Source organism: Zonotrichia albicollis, chromosome 3 (assembly GCF_047830755.1).
Source record: "Zonotrichia albicollis isolate bZonAlb1 chromosome 3, bZonAlb1.hap1, whole genome shotgun sequence".
NCBI classification, from domain to species: domain Eukaryota; kingdom Metazoa; phylum Chordata; class Aves; order Passeriformes; family Passerellidae; genus Zonotrichia; species Zonotrichia albicollis.
The window spans coordinates 89,902,162-89,921,482 of record NC_133821.1 but is presented as its reverse complement, the minus strand read 5'-3'; the positions used below and the strand labels follow the sequence as shown (position 1 = coordinate 89,921,482).

The window sequence follows — 19,321 nt, the reverse complement described above, 5'->3', positions numbered from 1 at the left end:
TATTAGTTCTCTCCACAATTTTTGCTTCATATACTCATCATCATGTCTATAACAACAATGACAAATCAGGTTGCTAATTTACTCATAGCTATCTCACCTTCCAAAAACAATGTACGTGTGCATCACTTGGCACAAGGGATTGTGACTAAATGTTAGCTCAGAAAGAACAGTTAATTCCATTTTTCACATTATTTTGCTTGTAGGATAGATCACTATTTGAGGCTTTTCTCTCCAACAGACAAAAGACTTTAAAAGTTGTAAAGTAAATTATAGTACAAAGACACAAAGAAAACAAAATTTTAAAGGTGCTAAAATGTTTACCCTGTTTGCTGTTTTTAAAAAAACATTTTTCATCCAAAAGCTGTGTTGATGGACTGCCTTTACTATATATGAAAATACATTTTAATATACATACTAATCAATTCTTTTATTTATACACTGAAAACTATTAAACATACCTTTGAGTAATCATCTGATAAAATCTCAAATGTAACCACTAGAAGAGAGAGGAAGAGAATTTTGAGTCAACTAAGCAAGCAGTTATTTGCAAACATTGGCATAATCCTGAAAACATTTAAACTCATGCTAATCTTTAGTCATGTAAGTATTCCTCACAGGTGTCAATGCATAATGCAGGCATTAATCTTTAGCAAGATCTCTAATTATGTAACTTGATTTACAAAACAATAAGTAGTTTTCTAAAACTTTAGAAACATATGAAGCATCCTGTAATCTTTTTATTGTTCTTGTATACTTGACACGTTCCTCAACACAATGCTCAACCACGAGTTTATCGGTGTGGGAAATGTCTAATCAAATGGTTTTCAGTAAGTGTGTGGTCCATGGAGCTTGGTAATCCATCAAAGATGATAAAAAATTTAAGAGTTTGGACATATATGCATAAACTTGCACATGCAGTCCTTCCAAGGGGTACGTACTTTCACAAAAGAAGTTAAGGCTCAAAAAAAATCACAAATGTGAAAGCTACTACACGTGTTGAACACTACCATATTGAACTTTGCCTAGTTTTAATTGAGCTGAGTTGGGAACATTAGGGAGTAGCTGCTTCAGCTAAATTAGTTCTGTTTAAATGAGATAACTCATTTAAAGTTACCTGAAGTGACTCTATGCTAGACTTCAAATTAAACATACTTCTGCAGTCTACCAAGATGCCAGTTCAAAAAAATTTACTTTAATTAGCAGCAAGCATTTATAATTACAATGACTTCTACTCTTTTAAAGAGGGTTTAACTCTTGCCATACCTTCCTCTCCCCAGCCTCTCTGAAACCCTGCCTAACACTGTTCCTTCACCCTACATGACTTCTTGTAGTCCTGAGGCAGAGAGCACAAAAACACCTCCATGCTCTTATTACGATTTTTATTTCTTGCATCACTTTCACACACATCAAAGTTCAACCAGTTCAATTCTTCTGTAATGAATGTGCTCATCTCCTTATTGTTTTGGTCACCCCTACATCCCAGCTTTCAGTCATCAGTCTTCAAACAGAAAAACCTGAAATAACAACACACTCACCGCCCCTGCCACCACCCCCCTCCTGCAAAAAAAAAAAACCCAAAACCAACTAAACAAAAAAAAATAACCTTCTAATTACTGAAATTTAAGCACCCTAAAAGCTCAGAGCTGTAGCAGCTCCTGCCCTCCTCTAACTGCCAAATGATTCTCCCTTTCCCATTGTCTAGATGGCTCCCTATTTTCCTCACCATAGTTGTTCTCCCACCAAATTAGTAGCAAATAAGGTGCAATTAGGGCCTTGGCCATGCTACCATCTACCCTAAGTATTTGTTTCCAGAGAACAAACAGAAAACCAAACCAGCAAACAAACAAACCAACACCCCCGTCCCAGAAGTTCTCTTTACTCTAACTCACCTACTGAGCTGGGCTCCAGAGAGAAAACAGAGCAACCCACAGTGTGTTCTCCCATCTTACTGCTTCACAGAACAGGTAAGAAGGGAGATCGTGCCACCAGCCAGCCATTGAACCTTTGTCACATTCACCAAACAGAACACAGACTTCAGCCACATTCACTCTCTGAGCCCCAGACTTTCTGCCTCAAGGTAAATTTTACATCACTCACACCCTCTTTTCCAGGCAAGGAAAGAACTTTGAAATCAGAATAAAGGGGAAAATTCAGAGATGAAGACTAGATGGTTTTACTCTAGATTCCTGCATTCCCCTGAAGTTCATTCCGTCTCCTCAGCACAGAGGGCAGAATTTCTGCTGGAGTCCAACCTGAATTATGTATGACAGACATGTACTAACATGTACTATTATGTACCAACAGCCATGGCTTGTACTAACCTTCGGAATCTAAGCATCTTTCAAATTTCTGGGATAACTGATAGGTATCAAAACAGCGGACCCTGGGCTTGTAGGTTCCTGAAAGAGTAATTCGATGTTTGATTAAATAAAAAGTTAAACAAAAAGATAATGCAAAAGCATTTTTTTCAAGTATAATGTCTTAGATATACAGGCTTTACTGTGTTTCTACTATAAGTCTTCTGACCTTCCCATAGTCTCTATGACTGGAAGAACACACCTCTTAGTAACACAACCTTACAGCCTGGTTTCTGTAAGCACCCTACTAGTATGCAGGTTCTCCTAGCTACCAGATATGTCCTACAGAATCTAGTAACACCTTCCAGTAAATCTGAAAGATCAAGGCTCTTTATGTTATTAACACCTATTAAAGTACTCATGTTTGGATCCTATTTTGACAGTCACAAAATGCAGATTATCCTCCTCCTATAAAACAATACTCAAACAATGATGTTCAGAAGTTATTTAACATACATACACTAAAAGTAATTCAGAACTTAACATATAACTGTATTATAGATGGATATGTTTTATTAATTTTTTATTTGTATTATAAACCCTGGCAGCAGGGGAGTTGGATTAGATGATCTTCAATAGTGCCAAATCATTCTATGATTCTAAGAATGTATGTATTCTAAAGAGAAGTGTTCCACAGCACCACTCTCAAGACAGCTGTTCTATCACGTGTTAAGAGTATGCTTCCAGCAGAATGTTAATTTCCACACTTTAAAATGAACTCTTAACAATTCTACCTGAAACACTCAGTCACTGCACCCAGGATTACCTAGGACTTTTGGCCTCTCTTAGAGAGACTGTTTGTTAACTCACCAACTGCCATAATATACTGTCCATCTCTTGATACCTTAATCTTTGTGCTAATAGTGGGCATTTCAAAGTCTTGAATAAGTTCAATTCTTCTACGGATATCTGTAAAGAAAAAAAATTGTAGAATAAGCACAATTCTATCAGTCTAAAAAATTGTAACAGTTTCCTAAGGAAGCATGTTGAGTTAATTGAGTACAGGGACTATCCTTTACAGATATTTTAAGTACCACATTATAAGCAGTTTAACACAGTCTGCTAACCCTGAGAAGCAGACTACCCCTGTGAAAAAATAAATGAGAACTGCAATGAAACTGCGTAACAAATCATTATACAACATAGTAGCAAATACTCATTGCACGCTGTCACAATTAAGGCCTTGTATATAAGGTATTCCATACTCCATTACCTCTACCCATTTTTTCTTGGTTAAGTTTCTTGCATAACACTTCCTGTGAATCCAAATAGCCTTTTTTATTTTGTGTAAGAAGCTCAGGCTAAAATGATGTAGTCCTGCTCCCTAAGATTAGCACAGCATCACAAAAAAGTTTATTGTCTGATTTTAATGTAAGGGACAACATGGAATTCATCCATCATGTTTCTGTTACAATCCACAACCCAAATATTTAATGTCTAAAATTTAAAACACCACTGGTGATACAGTGTTCAGGTGAAGCTATATGAGAAGTCACAATAACTATCTGCAGTTTAATTCTGTAGTTTTTATGTTATGACTTAGGGATAACTTCTGTGTATCAATCAGTGAGGAGTCTCCTCTGGGCCTGCACGTTATGTATGTGGAGTAGCCGAGAGCGAGGGGAAAACTCACCCACATCTTTCTTCTGTAACACTCTTTTCTTCCTGTCAGAGAGCCACTGCAAGCAAAGGCATACATCACTCTTGAGCTCATTATTCATACAGGAACCCGAGAATCAAAGTTTATCCAACCATTTGAAACATAAGACATTTAGGCCGCTAATTCTTTTTTTTTTTCCTAATTATCATCCACTTTCCCTTCCAATGATAAACTTAACCATTCCACATCAAGAAAACACACAAGATCGTGCTGCTTACGGGTCTGTGCACTAGCACCGCCACAGCCAGAGGTTCACTCATTTAAACTGCATATCTACACTCATTTAAATGCATATCTAATGTAAGAAGCACTCAGAGCTGTTTCCCGGTAACGATCCCAACACAAGCGCACATGGACCGGGGCAGCCCAGCCAGGCCGGGCCGGGGCTGGGCCCCCGCGCCGGCACCGCGCCGGTCCGGCTCCCGCCGCAGGACCCGGGCCGGGCCGGGCCCGTTCCCCACGCCGCCCTCACCTCCGGGAGGCTCCTGCCGGCGCTCAGGCTGTAGATCTTCACCTCGTTGAGGCTGGAGACCTGCATGGCCGCAGCCGCGCCCGCCTCTTCCCGGGCAGAGAGGAAGCGGAAGGCGAGGCGCTTCCGCCGGTTCGGCCTCACCCGGCGGCGTGCGGAGCCGGCGGGGAGGGCGGCCTGTCACTGCGGCTCTGCCCCTGCCTCACAGCGGGGAGAACGGGGGAAGCAGAACAAGTCCGCGGGACAGCGAGGTCCGCTGGCTCCGCAGCTCACAGCGAAGCAGCTCCGCTGCCGCCTCGTCCCTGGGCGCTGCCCGCGGTCCCGGCGCTGCTGGGAGTCGGCATGGGGGGAGAGGGCCGGAGCCGGGGCGGCCGTGAGCCCTCTCCGCAGGGCCCGGCCTGTGTCCGGACACAGAGAGCCTGTCTGTCCGTCAGGAGTGTCCGTCAGGCAGCTGTGGCGTCGTTCTCCATGGTCTTCATGTGAACTCAGGAATGCAGGAGTTCTTCCTGCAGCCTTGGTGGAGGAGGTTAATTTTCTCACCCGTGGCAGACCGTGTCCCTTAGCCATGGAAAACAGTGAGTGCGGGATTTGCTGATCAGAACCTTGACAGCAACCGTAGAAAGACACATTCTTATTGCTTTGTAGCATCGCTGCTCAAAAAAAAGAAAAAAAGAAAACCAGTATGCAGAATTCCAACCATTCTTGTTCCAATTCACAGGATCAAAAGCAAGGACTGAAATAATGTATATCCAGTCCATATGCGTGTTCAAGAAACAATGAAAATTGCAACTAAATTTTTAACAATGCATAACTCTGGCACTGAAGCAAACTAAGCAGTTCCAAATAAGTCTTATGCATGGAGTATCACAACAATGCTGATACCAATATCACGACTGAAAAGAGCTCTTTTAGAGTGTTAGAGCTGAGATTCCTGGGAGATGAGCACACCTAAATACAGGTACCTGTAAGTTTAAGTTAGGTGTTTAAGCTCCCATTTCAGAAAGCTAAGGCTGTACTTGCTTATATGTAGGTTGTCTAGTGACATCTGAGATGCCATAGGGTATCCAGGGCACCTGGACGGCACTGACACAAGACCGATGGAAAATCCAAACCCTTCTGTAGTGTAATCTGCAGGCAGGATGTGCAGGGACATCTCTGGTGGCATTAGAAGCTCATGCAGCTGAATCTCATCTCTGGTAAATTAAGCCTGAGGAGTGTGATGCAGCGGCCACTGAATATTTTCTGTGGGGTGAGTTTGATCAGGTGCCACAGTCTGATTAGAGCACCATGAACTGTTAATAGACATTTAAAACTGAATTGCTGAATTCACTTGTCCACAATTCTGGGTATTGTAAGGAATCCCAGATATCCATGGGGGCTTGGTTAATGTGACTTGGAATGTGCAGCAGACCTGTGTTATCTTAGAACAGCAGCTTGAAGGCACAAGAGGGTATTCCAGGGCACCTCAAGAGGCATTCAGCAGTCTGATGCCTGAACCTACAAAGAATTCCTAGAGGTCTAGAATGCTGAAGAGAGCAGCTTTCCTTCTAGTGTCAGTGTCATAATTGCCTAGGTACTTAATTCTGGTTATCTGTTGGAGAAAGTTGTCTTGGGATATTCTTCAAGTGGGGTATTTCAATACCCTTAATCATTGTCTGGAGGCAGAGTTTTGCTCTCTTGCTGTGGCACCTGAAGAAGTACTCACAAATACTGAGAGAGGCAAAGCCACAGAAAAGTTCATTGCTTTGGTGGATCAAAGGGAGCAGAAAGACACGTGATGATCATGAGGGAATTAGACAGCCCTGAGATCACATGGCACCACATGTGGGGCCAGCCAGGGAAATGAGCTGGCAGAGCTGTGTTACCACCAGACTGCAGCACAATCCTGGTCCCACAGCATGTCTGCCTGCTCCTTCCCCTCCACCTTCACTGCTGCCTCATCCAGCCTAAAAATATGTAAATGGGGTAAAAAGAAAAAAGTTTGAAAAGTCACAGTAAACTGAGAAAATATGATAACGGAAAACATTCAACAGGACATTGCTGAGACATTAACATCATTCTTTCTCTTTTCTTGTTAGTTTTATTTTAAAACAATAAATAAGTAGCATAAAATATTTCACTTTAATAATAGTAAAAATGCTATACAAAGGGGGAAAAATGGCATTCCTGCTATAAAAATGTTAAGGAATTAAGTAGTGTATATTGTAGAATCCAGAAATTCAACAACCCTACAGCTTGGATTTTACCTTATTTGTTATAACAAGCATGTGTACAAAAAAACATTCCTAAAATCTAGCACCACTGCAGCAAGAAACTTTTCTCATCTGTTAGCACTACAACTTACATGATTCTAAATTTAAGGAGATTATGAGAATGTAACATTTCTAAAATTAATTATGCAAAGCATTTCCACAGCTTGAGATTGCGACAAGGATCCAGTTAAAACTGTTCTTGGTTTGTGATGGGAAAGAACTGCCTTATCTAGGTGATCAGGTCTACTGTAACTTTCAGACCTGTAAGCTGTGGGTAAAGATAGGTATGATGTAGATACTTAAACATCAGTTAAGTATGTTTTCATTATTAAAATGTATAGTTTAAAGAAACAAACAAAAAAGAAGGATTAGAAAATAATTACTTCTTCTGTGAATGCCATCTCACAGATCAATATGTTCATTTTTTCCCATAACTTCTGGAAGACCCTTTGTCATGCCCTAGGGGACGCTATGATTGAAAAGAATTAGAATCAAACAAAAAAACCAAAAAAATCCCTACAAAATGGTTATTTCAGCTACAGATCTTCTCAGTATCTTTTTCTGCTTTCAGTAGAGACTCACTTCCTCCACACATGAATTGCTTTTAATATATCACTGAAAATGTTAAAGAGAAGTAAAGGAAGATGAATCTTTGGCTAACCTAAAGAATCTATACATTTAGGGTTTAAGACCTTGACCTGCACGTTAGCTACCTAAAGCATTATTTACACGGCATCATTCAGGATGCCTTGCATCAGCTGCTTCTTCCTAGTCCTGAAGACACTTTAATATTTCAGGAATATTCATTTAAGGTTCTTGGAAGTGTCAAGAGCTTCTGTGCATGACCAGACCTGCCTGCCTCCAGCATCTCAAACCCTCTCAGTTTATGACAGATCATGTGGAAAACCAAGAGCATCCTTCTGTTTAATTACTTGTAGGGGCTTCATTTACAAAGAAACATGAGTTAAAAATACACATTTTTGGAAGAAAATAAGCCCCCAGTAATAGCAGAGTTTGCCTAAGCATGACAAGGATTCCTAAGTATTAGACAACTCAGCTGGAAGATGAGAACTGGATAACCCCCAGTGAAGGGGCTCGACTCCCTCTTGGAGAGGTGCCTCTCAGAGGCAGGTAGCCAGCGTTTAGACATTTGTTACCTTCAGAGCATGTCTGGATTAGAAATGCCTGGAGAATATAATTCCACACAACCTGTGAAATACTCCCAGTGTCTTAACCAAGCTTAAGGCAAGGTAAAACAAGCTCAAGAGTTGCTAAGGACTAAAAGCCACAGCTACAAATGAAAGAAGAAGCATCACCAGGAACGAAACCATCTCTATTATGCTGAGTCCACTACATATTTGCTTCATTAAATGAAGCACTTAGGGAAGTCCCTGAAACAAGAGTTTCCTAGAAGTCTTTAATTATTCCGAAAGCTTCAGACTTGCTGAAGGTAGGCAGTGTTTAATAGAAACAAATGGCTTCTGCGTTGTTTGCGCCAGCAAATAGCGAGGAGATGCAAAGCTGCCCTAGTCAGAGCTGTGACAGAGCTTTCAGGGCACCAGGCGCAGCAGCTCCCTGTGCTCCGGGAGGGAGCCCCGGCCCCCTTGCACCCCCCGTGGATGCGGCGGCCGCCTCGCTGCGCTCCGCCCCGACCCTGCCCGGCCGCCGCTCCGGGCACGGCCGCGCCGGGAGCCGCCGGGAGCGGCGCGGGCACGGGGAGCGGCAGGGCCGGGAGAGGCAGCGGGCAGGTAAAGCAGCGGGCTGGTGAGGCAGCGGGCAGGTGAAGCGGCGGGCAGGAGAGACAGCGGGCAGGAGAGGCAGCGGGCAGTGCCCCGCGGAGCCCCGGCTCCCCTCACAGCCGGGCTGGCAGCGCTCGGGCACGGCGCGGGTGCCGAGGGGCGAGTGCCGCACCCGCCTGTCCCGCACACCTGAGAGCAGGACGCGTGGCGGGGATGCTCCGCGGGAGCTCGGGAAGGAACGGAGGATTGCGGTGTGGTGCCAGCTGCTCGCTCTCCTGCCCTCATCTCTTTGCTTCGTGCCACAGTAGTTGTCCCTCTGTTCTCGCTACTGTTCCATCTGTGTGGCTCTGCCGATACTGGCCCTGTACGCCAGGGCTTGCCTTCCTCCAGCTCCTTCCTATCGAGCCTGGGAAGAAAAAACACAGAGGAAAGCAATATTCTGTGCTGCCAGTGGCACCTTTTGCAGCCTCTATGTTTAGCAGAGGTCTTGCTTTCATTTTTCCTTGCAAATGTCCAACAATTTGAGAGAGAATATTTATCAAGTGGAAATTCCTTATTGCTTTTGGGTGGTTTGGTGAAGCCCCCAAGCTCCCCAACGGGCACTGAACTTAAAGCGCAAGGCAAAAGGAACAGGCTGGGAGGGAAAAGGGGAGGAGGAAGCTTAATTTCTTCATGCAGAAACTGGATGGAACAATCCTGAGAAGGAAGGAACAGCCACACTCTTTCCGTGACATTCTGGAGAAGGTCATGTTCCATTTCAGCCTGACTCACTCTCCTGGTGTTTCTGAAGAAAAGAAATCAGTGATCTGTTCTAACTCTTTCTGTTCTTAGGGAAGGACACATTTTGTGTGGTGCTCTTTTAGCCACTTACCTGATTTGAGTTTCTACAGTGACCAGCAGCGAAGGAAAAATATTAGATCATGTCGGAGTTCTGGCTAATTTCTGCCCCAGGAGACAAAACAAATCTGCAGGCATGGGAGAGAATGAACACTGTGACATCTAAATCAAACTTGTCCAGCAATAGTAAATTCCATATTCCAGACTTAAAGGTAAGTGAGGAAGGGGTTTGTGTATGGGCAAAACAGCAGCATTAGCCAGGGCTAAAGACTTTTGGGATAAATACGAGATTTATCATTTGGGATAATATGCAGAGCATAGAAGAAGCCTGTGGTTGGGGGATGAGTTGTGTTCAGTCAACTGAAAATTGATCAGAGAGAAATAAATAATTGTTCTTGAAGCTGAGCTTCACATTGGAAAGGTAGATGTATAAGAAGTAAACATGAGTGAGATGTTAAATAGCTGATCTATTGCATTCCATGTACAATGTGCTCCTAGTCATGAAAGTCATACAGCACGGTACATCCTGGATTGCTAATGCAAAGGGAGCAGCTGACTATCCACAGCCATGGCAGCAAGACTACTGACAGAGAAAAGAGTGTTGCTTTTTTGTGTGCACAACAAAGAGATTGATAAGATTTTTATCATCCATTAACCTTATTTTTATCATCTGTGGACCTTACCCCACTGGTGGTGGTGAGAGTCTGCTTATGTTGAAGGAAGTAAAGCATTTGGAGTATCTGAAGATGCTCATTTGCATTCTATTTGTTCTACGTAAAATTTATTTCTTCTCTCTTAGATTGAACCAACATAATGTTGAGCTGGCAACATTACAAGAAAAGGTTTGGCAATATGCTGCAATACCATAAATATGAGGTTATGACTGACAGTGATTCAAAAAGCAGATGTTGGTCAGAAATGGCTTTGTGAGAGACTTGCTTCGGTAATAACAGAACACAGACACCCCCTTTTGAAAAACTGCTGCTTCCCTTTGTTCTCTTAGTACATCTGACTTGTTTGTATCTGTGCATTATTTGTGTGCATTTCCAGACACTATTTTGTCTGGTTAAGACTATTCTATGGAGCTTGATGATAGAGGACAAAGAGAAAACAGGAAGAAAGACACTTCTGTGTAATCTTGAGATTACACATACTTTTTTCCTTTATTGGAAAAGGCTTTTTATGCCCTAGTTCTTGGGTAAAGAAATTGCTACTATTTTCCACCAAGTAAATAAGTTTCTGTTTCTGCCAAACTGTTAAATTCATGTGTACTAAGGACAAGTCAGTCCCCTTAAGGCTCTGCCAACAAAAGCCTTAGACAGAGTTGTGCATCTTTCACCTAATTCTCATCTTTTGCACAGGTGGGGACACTGGATGCTCTTGTTGGTCTGTCAGATGAGTTGGGAAAACTTGATACCTTTGCTGAAAGGTAAAATAGATCTTATTTACCACCTACAAATGAGAAACAGACATTGTTTTTATGGGATGATATGTCCTTGTGTTCACCTTGGTCTGACTCAGTTCAGCCTGGACTACAACTGGACTAAAGTGGATAGGCTTTGTTTAACCCTTGTGCTGATTGTCATGGAGTTATCACAAAGAAAGACTCATTCCTTAAAATTTAGATGAATTATATCCACAGTTGCTTTGTCAGCACAGCAATCCATTCGAGTGGCAGTGCTAGGGAAGCTGTTTCTCATAAGGAAACTGTTTTAAATGGTGGGTTGTGGAGTTATTTTGTTTTGTGCTTTTGTTTTTGTTTTAAAGAACATCCTCCCACCTCATCCAGAAACTTGATAAAACAACATTTAGAGAATGTGAAGCCCTCCCTGGTCTTGTTTTGACAGAATATTTCTATTGAACCTTCTATTCCTTTTCAACTAGATAGAGGACCTCTAATGATTATATTCATTTGAATGAAGTCCAGACTGCTCCCTCTCAGGCTTTTAAACTCCTTAAAAACCAGAATATTGACTCATATTGTATCAAACCTACTTAAGCAAAGACTCACATGTTCTCCTTGCTGACAATTCCCAAGTTTGCCTTTTGGGACAAACTGACCTGGGCATACAAAAGAATAATGTAGTACAGCAAGCTAAGAAAATGACAGGTTTTAAGATACTTCATGGCACAAGGCAGACTTTGAGGCAGTGAAGGTATAAGCTGCTGGGTTTTTCTGCCTTGTTCTACTTTTTGCTTTGGCAGCTTTGGTCACAGACACATGCATTAGCTCTGGGTCTTTTGCCTTTTTTCTCCCAGTCCAGACTGATAAGCATTTTCTTGTCTAAATATGCTCAATCCTTTCATAGATCTTTGTGTGGCAGTTGCAAAGAAATACAGAAACCCTGATATAAACTGTTTGCATCTATGCTAGGCAGTTTAGGTGAATGTTGGTCTGCTAGAATACATTTCTCCATAGCATTTTTTTTTCTGATTTTCCTAATGCTACACAAGAGTTGTATTAGAATGATTGCATATGATAATTCTGGGTTGCACACAAGATGGATCTTTTAGAATCATAGATACGATTCACATCTCGAGTTGAAACGGATCCATCACCATCATTGAGTCCAACACCCTGCTCCTCACAGAACTACCTAAAACTAAACCATACTGATTCTTCAGGACTTTAAGCAAGGCAAAGCAACCTAATTTATCAACAAAACCATCTCCATTGTGACCTTACCAAAGATACTGCCCCAAATCTTTGTAACATGTTCCAGCTTCTTCTTCAATTGTAGAGATTCTTGAGGAAGTGGAAAGGGGGGCAAATTTGGGGAGAGACAGTGCCCATACCTGCTATCTGTTCTAATGGAAAGTGTTGGATGATCCTTGTGGATCTCTTCAAACTCAGGATATTCTGTGATTCTATGTCTCTAATCAGGGCAGCAGATAGGAAGCAGCTGTGTGTTCTGGGTTTGAGGGCTGCCAGCAATTATCAGAACTGATTTTTCAGAAAGGCATAACTAATCCCCAGCTTTGTGAAGCATTAGGAGTTCTGAAAAGCTGAGTTCAGAATCCATGTAAGATCACGGAGGGCAGTTAGAAGTGAAATGTCAGTAGGAGCTCCTTAGGCTCACTGGCTCCTGTTATCTTTGTCTTTACTTGCCAGCACGATACAGCTGCTCGTTCAAGCTGAACACCACTTTACTGCACTAATTGTCCCTTTAATGCCAGTAATGACTCTTACCCTCTGATGGGCTCTAGGGACATGGAGCAAAGGGGTCAGTGAGGGCCATCCACTGTAATCTGCTGAGGCAAGGACTCTTCCTGTTTGTCTCATTTGCCTGTCAAGATAGGTAACCAGCAAGATCAACAAGATTTAAAAATAAGAAATATGTTTTGAAAAATAAGAAAAATGCATTAGAGTAGTAACATTATAGTAACAGAGAATAACAGAATAATCGGAGGTATTAGCTGACTGAGTCCCACAAGGACATACGAAAGTACTTTGCATTAAATAAATGCCTCAGGTTTTATGTGTAAACCCTTGTGATTCAAGGGTTAAAATGCCAGGCACTCTCACTTGGTTGAAGTAAATGGCATCCAGAGGGTTACAAGCCTGTTCAGATGACCTGAGCATTTATGTTCCTGGTTCTGTGAAAGAGCTGCCTGCTGAACTGTTGCTGGATAAACACAGCTGCCACTAAAGCCAGGCAGTGCAAACCTGTCAGCACTGCCTCCTGCCAGGACAGCAGAGAAGGGCAAGAGTTTGCAGGAGCTATTGTTTCCACATACTTTTATTATTTATTTACACAGGGAGGAGGAGTGTTTTTCCATGTCATCCTGTGGTAGCATGGAGCTCTCTCAAAAGCTGACAGTTTCCTGGGTCACTCTTACCCAGGGGTTCTCCCTGGTCCTGGGTCAGTGGCATACCTGGGAGTGGCCTCAGACTGCAGGACTTCTGCTCCCTGCAGTGTTTTGGAGGCGTGGTGGGTAGCACCCTTTCTTTCTCAATATCATTTAAAGAGTGTTAGACTTTTTTTTTTTTGGAAGCTAAGGACATTGCACAAGACATAATAGTAGGTTAAATGGAGTTACTTCCTTTACAGATTTTTATTACTACTTCTTGAAGCAGTTTTGCTGAAACTCTCGTTTTATAATGCATCATTTGATCATGGTATTTGCTCAAGATGGGATTCATCTTATCTAAAAGCAGAGATCTGATACTTAGCTGTGAAAACTGTCTATTGTTGGATATCAGTGTAGTCAGTGGGGCTCCTCCAGGGGTCTGATTCCTGTCATTTGCTCCAGACATCAGTGGTGTGGAGGGGATAGGTTCTGTCTTTGCATGGGAAATATATTGGATGAGCAAATCCCACTTGCTTTGACAGGATGCAATGCAAGGCACAGAGACTAAGGCAGGACTGGAGAACATTCCTCTGGCACAGTGTATTACACACAGTGTGGCTGTATCCTGCTGCAGGGACCATGGGATGTGTGGGTGGGAAGGGAGCCAAGCCTTGCCTGGGCAGGTAGGACTGTCAGGTGCCTGAGAGCACACACCTGTCCCCCGCTCTGTATCCATGGAGAGAAGCCAGAGCTGTCTCCCACCTGTCAGTCAGCCACCAGATGCGCTCAAGAGTCCTGAAAGCAGCTCAGGCCCTTTGGAGAAGCTCCTGGTTTATACATGTCCCTGTGAACTGCTTTCTCCATAATGTCTTTAACCTCTGCTATGCTGTTGGTTTTACCACCTGCTGTCTTGTTACATGTTCTTTGGGCTCTTTGAGCATCGTGAAGGAGACAAAACCCAGCTCTAGCTACAAGCTGAAATTTGCAGAAGTGCTTGGTAAGGCTGCAGTTGTCAGGGAAGCTTTGCCTTGATCCCTCAACCCCCCCACAGACTGAGTGTGGGAAACATGCTGTCCCCTCACAACCCCCAGATGAGTCCCTATGAGGCTGCAGCCAGGTGGGGAAACACTGCAGCGGCTCTGAGAAAGAGAGGTGAACTGGAGCACAGTGGTATAGATTCCTCCTACAGGCACTCTGAACTGCATCTGTCCAGGGGCATGGGAAGAATGATTTGGGTTGAAAGGCTACTTTAAAGATGCTCTGGTTCCAACCCCCTGCCATAGGCAGGAAAACCTTTCATTATACTAGATTGTTCAAACCCCTATTCAACCTGGCCTTGAATGCTTCCAGGGGCTGGGCATCCACAACTCCCCTGGGCAACCTGTGCCAATGCTTCATCACCCTCATAGTAAAGAATTCTTTATATCCAGTCTAAATCTTCTCTTAGTTTAAAATTGTTGCCTCTTGTCCTGTCACTATAGGCACTGGTAAAAAGCCTTTGTCCAACTTTCTTATAGGAGCCCGTTATATATTGAAGTCACAAGATCTTCTCTTCTTCAGACTGAATTGACCCCAAATAGCACAAATTTTGAGTATTGCATTCTTGGCAGCATCAACAATCTCAGACTTTTCCTAGCTGTCATAGGACTGGAAAACCTTTCCCAAGACTCTAAGTTTCTTCACAGTAACAAAGATAGATGCAACTGCTTTGCAGCACATGAAAGAAAACCCTCTTTTCTAACCCTTTCGTGGTATGTATACCTGGCCCAAAGTCTCTTTTCTGCTCCTGAAAACCACACGATTGGTCGAACACCGCATTGTCCAACCACATAACACAATGTCCAAACACTGTAGATGCCTTTTCAGTCTCCAGCTCATCTGCAGCTGTAGCAGTCTCCTCTTAGTAAGGAAAGAAAGAGAAATGAAGCAGAAGTGAAACCTGCTGTTACACTCCCTGTCACAAGGCCAAGGATTATGTCCACTTTGTGTCTCTGCCAATTTAATGGTCAGGGAGTAACCTTGTGGCTTCAGGGTTCTATACAAGGTGTAGTCAACCTCAGACAGTAGGGAACTGCAGGCCAAATTCTGTGAATACTTTTGAGTGCAGAAGGATACTTAAACAACCAGAGAGTCTTGCAGCCTGTATGAGACACATACTTTGACTACAGACAGGGGGGACTACTGCTAGAGGGACTCGATTAATCCATTTCTTAAAATGGGCAAAGAGTAAGTGGCACTGTTGTCATACATAGTGCAAGAGCTCTACTGTCATTACATTGCAAGGGTTCCACATTGCTGGAGTTTTGTAGATCCTTGATGGTTCTTGTAGGCAGCTCCTCCAGGCACTGACTCTTCCTTGTCCTCACAGCAGCCACCTGACTCCAGTTCCCCTCAGGCAACCAATCCACTCTTTTATAACACTCTTCTCATTGGCTGCAGCTGTGGCCTGTTAACATCAGGCCTGCTCCCAATCTCTAATAATTGGGGCTCAGCTGCAACTCTTTAGGGGGTAAGATTATTTTCTATACTACCTTTACTTATGGTCTACCCTCCTGCATGGCACAGTGGAGACTGTGTTCTCTAGGAGGGTCCTTGCACAAATCACTATTCTGGACTGGATGGAAGGATTTGAATCTAGCTCTCCTACACCTTAAAGGAGTGTCTTGTCCACCATGCTGAAAGAGAAGAGAGAAGGAGTCCTGCAAAGAAAAGGAATAAGAAAGAAATTCCCCATCAAGCAAGATAACACTGCTATTTTCCCCTGAGTATTTTCTGAGAACCTTTTCTCAGCGAGCCCTAAGGTTGTCTTTAGCATCCTATGGAACAGGTCTTTAGTCAGCGTCTTTATGTAGCCACCTTTGCCTTTATTGCCTTGGGGGTTTAAAACATGAGTTTCTTGCCTTCTGGTTTCTGCTATGCATAAAATGAGTGTACAAAAGACTGAATCTTGATATTCTGTAAGTCCAGAACACAGGCAAAATGACATTACCTATGTTTTTGCAGAGATCAGTGTATTTAGAGGTAAGACATTTAGTTCTGCATTGTGTCCTAGATTTTTTATTATAATTTGAATTGCAAATTAACCTGCCTTGCTTCAGAAATGTTTTGTTTGGGCATTTCTGTGTTTATTAGATCACTGTGAAACTGTTTTAAAATAATTTTGTTTCTTCACTAACAAAGCTTCTTTTGTTACACTTAAGTGTAATAAAGAAAATAGCCCAGTACATAGGAGAAGTTATGGAGGACTCAAAAGACAAAGTCCAGGAAAATCTTCTGGCCAATGGAGGTAGGTGCTGTGAATGTGGGGGTTTAAATGCATTGATGCTGCTTTTGCTTGCTTCAGAATATGAATATGTGGAATTGAAACCCTCACACTTCAGAAAGGACAACCATCAGCAACATTTTATAAGAATGTGTCTAGCCTGCTCCCATTTTTCTCAGCAGAAGCTAACTTTGGAGTGAAGATGAAAGTAAGAGACATTCTTGTTCACTCCTAACATGACTTAGCACACTCCTGTGCCCTGCCTGGGCTTGATTTCTTAAGGGCACCTAAATCACATTCTGTATGGTTGTGTGACAACTGTCAGTGATCTGTCAGTAATTTGCATTCCCCAGCTATTCTGGAAAAATACAACAAAATTGGATGTGGTATGCATGCTGATTACAGACTTACAGCATGATGCTTTTTGGATAAACTAAGAGTGTACACTCCATCTCCCTTTGTCTGCAATGTTGTACTTTAGACCTGTATTAATAAAGGATGGGGAGGAAGTTCTTTTAGAAATGTCCTTGAATGATATAAAACTGATGTTTGATGGGTGCAACTGTTCGAGAAATACAATAATCCCATTTGCTGTATTTCAGGGCTAAAGGATAAAATGAAATGTCTCCAAAGTATGTTGAGGACTGATGGTTGTGGTGTTGTTCCATGCATGCATTTGTGTATATTAGTGCTAGACACAAGTCTTGGTCTGGTTGTAGAGATACAGTGATCAGGTTACGATGGATTTCTCAAGTAACAACCTCGTAGCTTGATCACGATATCCCTATGACTTGAGAAACAACAGGTTTCCTTAATTTCCTCTGTTTCCCCTTTTTACACCATTTTTTCCCTAAGCTCTGCATGTGTTCTATTAGAAGGATATGGAAATTGCTTGCATGTCTTACTAATTTCCTCTATCTGGGGTTGGTCATCCAAACAAATCATATTGAATTAGGGCATTAACCTTTATAAGATTACTGACTGCATCTTAAAAAATGAAGTCAGCTTTAGTATATGAGGATTCCCCTAATATATTCCAGTGTCAGTCTTCATAAGCTTCAGCAGCTTTACTGGACCAATTCTTCCTCCTTCCCTTTCTGATTAGTAAAAGAACTATAAAGTTGAACACTTTCTTGAGGCTGTGAAATCAGAACCAAAATTATAAGACATGATTTATTGTTGCACAGTCCTGTTTCATACTATTTGACCATCCCAAGATTGTTTTAAGTAACACTGGCTTTAGCTCACTTGTATATAACCCCACTAGCAGTTTGGTAGTGGCTATGTGTCTAAAAAGTTTTTTTGCTAGATTTTTAGGAACAAAAATGCAAAATGGTAAAAAATACAGCACTTTTAGTTACATGAACTTGCACACACACACTCTCTCAACTTTTCGGTGGATAACAGTTGAAAGCAGCCACATGCAAATTTTCCTCTTATAGAGGGAAATGTGTGCTTGTGTAATATAGAAACTTCTAATATATCATAACAGCATAAACAACCTTTCTTGAAATGTAAGTAAAGCTGTCCTTCAAAGATTCATACCAAATTCTCTTCCATTTATGGAAATGTTAAACCTAAATGAATTTAAAAAATTGGTAAGTGGTGGAGCCATTCCTTATAGTGAGCCCAAAACAAAGTAAAATAGGAATCATAACAATTTTGAAGAATTGAGTGTTTTGGAGAGGAAGTATTTAACATTGTGTTTTAGAGCTGGTATGTAAGTTGGATTATGAGACATGCAGGCTGTGGGTTCCCTGGGCAGCTGTGAGCTGGTAGGAATCATCTCTCCTGGGTGGGCAGCTGGGTGAAGCCTTTTAGAAGTGACTCAACAGGTTCCATAAATGAGGGATGCCATTCCAGGAGCATCAGGGTGCTGGGGCTGCTTGGCATTTTAAACACAGCTGTGCTAGTGTGTTCACAGTAGTTTTTTCCATCCCCAGGATCAGGCTGTTTAACTAACCTGCACCAGTGCCAGCTAGCACTGGCAAGTTCACTCAGGAGTGAGCTTGAAAAACTGGGCTGAGAACTCAAGCAGTGCTCAACTGCCCAACATTTGGATGCTGCTGAGATTCAAGGAATGTGAAGTTAGAAAGGACATGTGAGGTTCTTCAGGGAACTTATATATCTCATCAGCTATAAATTGGTCAGTGTCTGTCTTTAAAGAGCCTGTGTCTGCAAAGCCTGAGCCCACAAGCTTAGAAGAAAGGCAGCAGGGTGAAATCCTTGTGTTGTGTACCCTGTGCTGAAAATGCTGTGTGAACTTAGTTGCTGAAGTATTTTTGACCTGTCTGCCTTCCCCACAGAGATCACTAGCAAGCATCAACAGAGAAGTGTGCATGCAGCAGCTGTGTCATAGCTCTCCCAGTCTTCTGCCATTTTGCCCCTTTTCTACACCCTCCCTGTGCATCAAAATTTGCTCATTCCTGATGGGGTATCAGCAGGAAGAGTTAGATCTTTGCTCTATGACTCTTGACCATTGAATGTGGGGGACATTGACACAGCTGTGGTTTTGCAAGATGGGGAGAACACTGCTATGGCAAGGGCTCTCTGCCTTCCAGGCAGTTCATCGCTTGTTAAGAAGTCTATTTCTCCTAACATAAGATTTTCCATGCTTTGGAAATCTAATAGGGTAAACTGACTCTGTTGTGGGGTGAGAGAAGCCCATGGAAAGGATAGTACTTTCCTGCCAAGGGAGAGTATCACATGAGACTGCAGAGTACCCTCAGCCTGGTAGTATGGCAATTACACAGTTTTTCACATTCCTTCTCATGCATCTTGGTTTAACTAAACCTCAAAGTCCAGCCCATAAGAAATTGTGCTCAGACCTTGCTGTGGGACTGAATTAACTCTCTGAACAAGGCAGCAAAGAACACTGAAGTGCCCCAGCATGCATGTCCTTTTACTTAGCACATTGAGCTTGTTTTGCTCCCTATCACCTTAGAGCAACTTC

General features: G+C 42.5%; 2 protein-coding genes across 9 annotated transcripts in view; one reads left to right on the top strand and one right to left on the bottom strand.

The window, feature by feature from the left end:
- The window catches only part of NOL10 (nucleolar protein 10), a 78,427-nt gene extending 73,778 nt beyond the window's left edge, over nt 1-4,649 (bottom strand). For all 4 annotated transcript variants that reach the window (XM_074538103.1, XM_026793598.2, XM_074538105.1 and 1 more), the window contains exons 1-5: nt 4,490-4,649; nt 3,991-4,036; nt 3,168-3,266; nt 2,322-2,399; nt 459-496 (exon numbers count right to left, since the gene is read on the bottom strand). In XM_074538103.1, the coding sequence (XP_074394204.1) occupies nt 459-496; nt 2,322-2,399; nt 3,168-3,266; nt 3,991-4,036; nt 4,490-4,555 (327 nt within the window). In that variant the 5' untranslated portion in view covers nt 4,556-4,649. The remainder of the gene's footprint in view (nt 1-458; nt 497-2,321; nt 2,400-3,167; nt 3,267-3,990; nt 4,037-4,489) is intronic.
- A 152-nt stretch (nt 4,650-4,801) lies between these two features.
- Nucleotides 4,802-19,321, top strand: part of ATP6V1C2 (ATPase H+ transporting V1 subunit C2) — a 23,966-nt gene continuing 9,446 nt past the window's right edge. Inside the window, exons 1-5 of one of the 5 annotated variants that reach the window (XM_074538106.1) lie at nt 5,451-8,188; nt 9,309-9,526; nt 10,676-10,743; nt 16,307-16,392; nt 16,971-17,000. In XM_074538106.1, the coding sequence (XP_074394207.1) occupies nt 9,398-9,526; nt 10,676-10,743; nt 16,307-16,392; nt 16,971-17,000 (313 nt within the window). In that variant the 5' untranslated portion in view covers nt 5,451-8,188; nt 9,309-9,397. The other 4 variants (XM_026793601.2, XM_026793599.2, XM_026793600.2 and 1 more) reach the window with 4 other exon arrangements.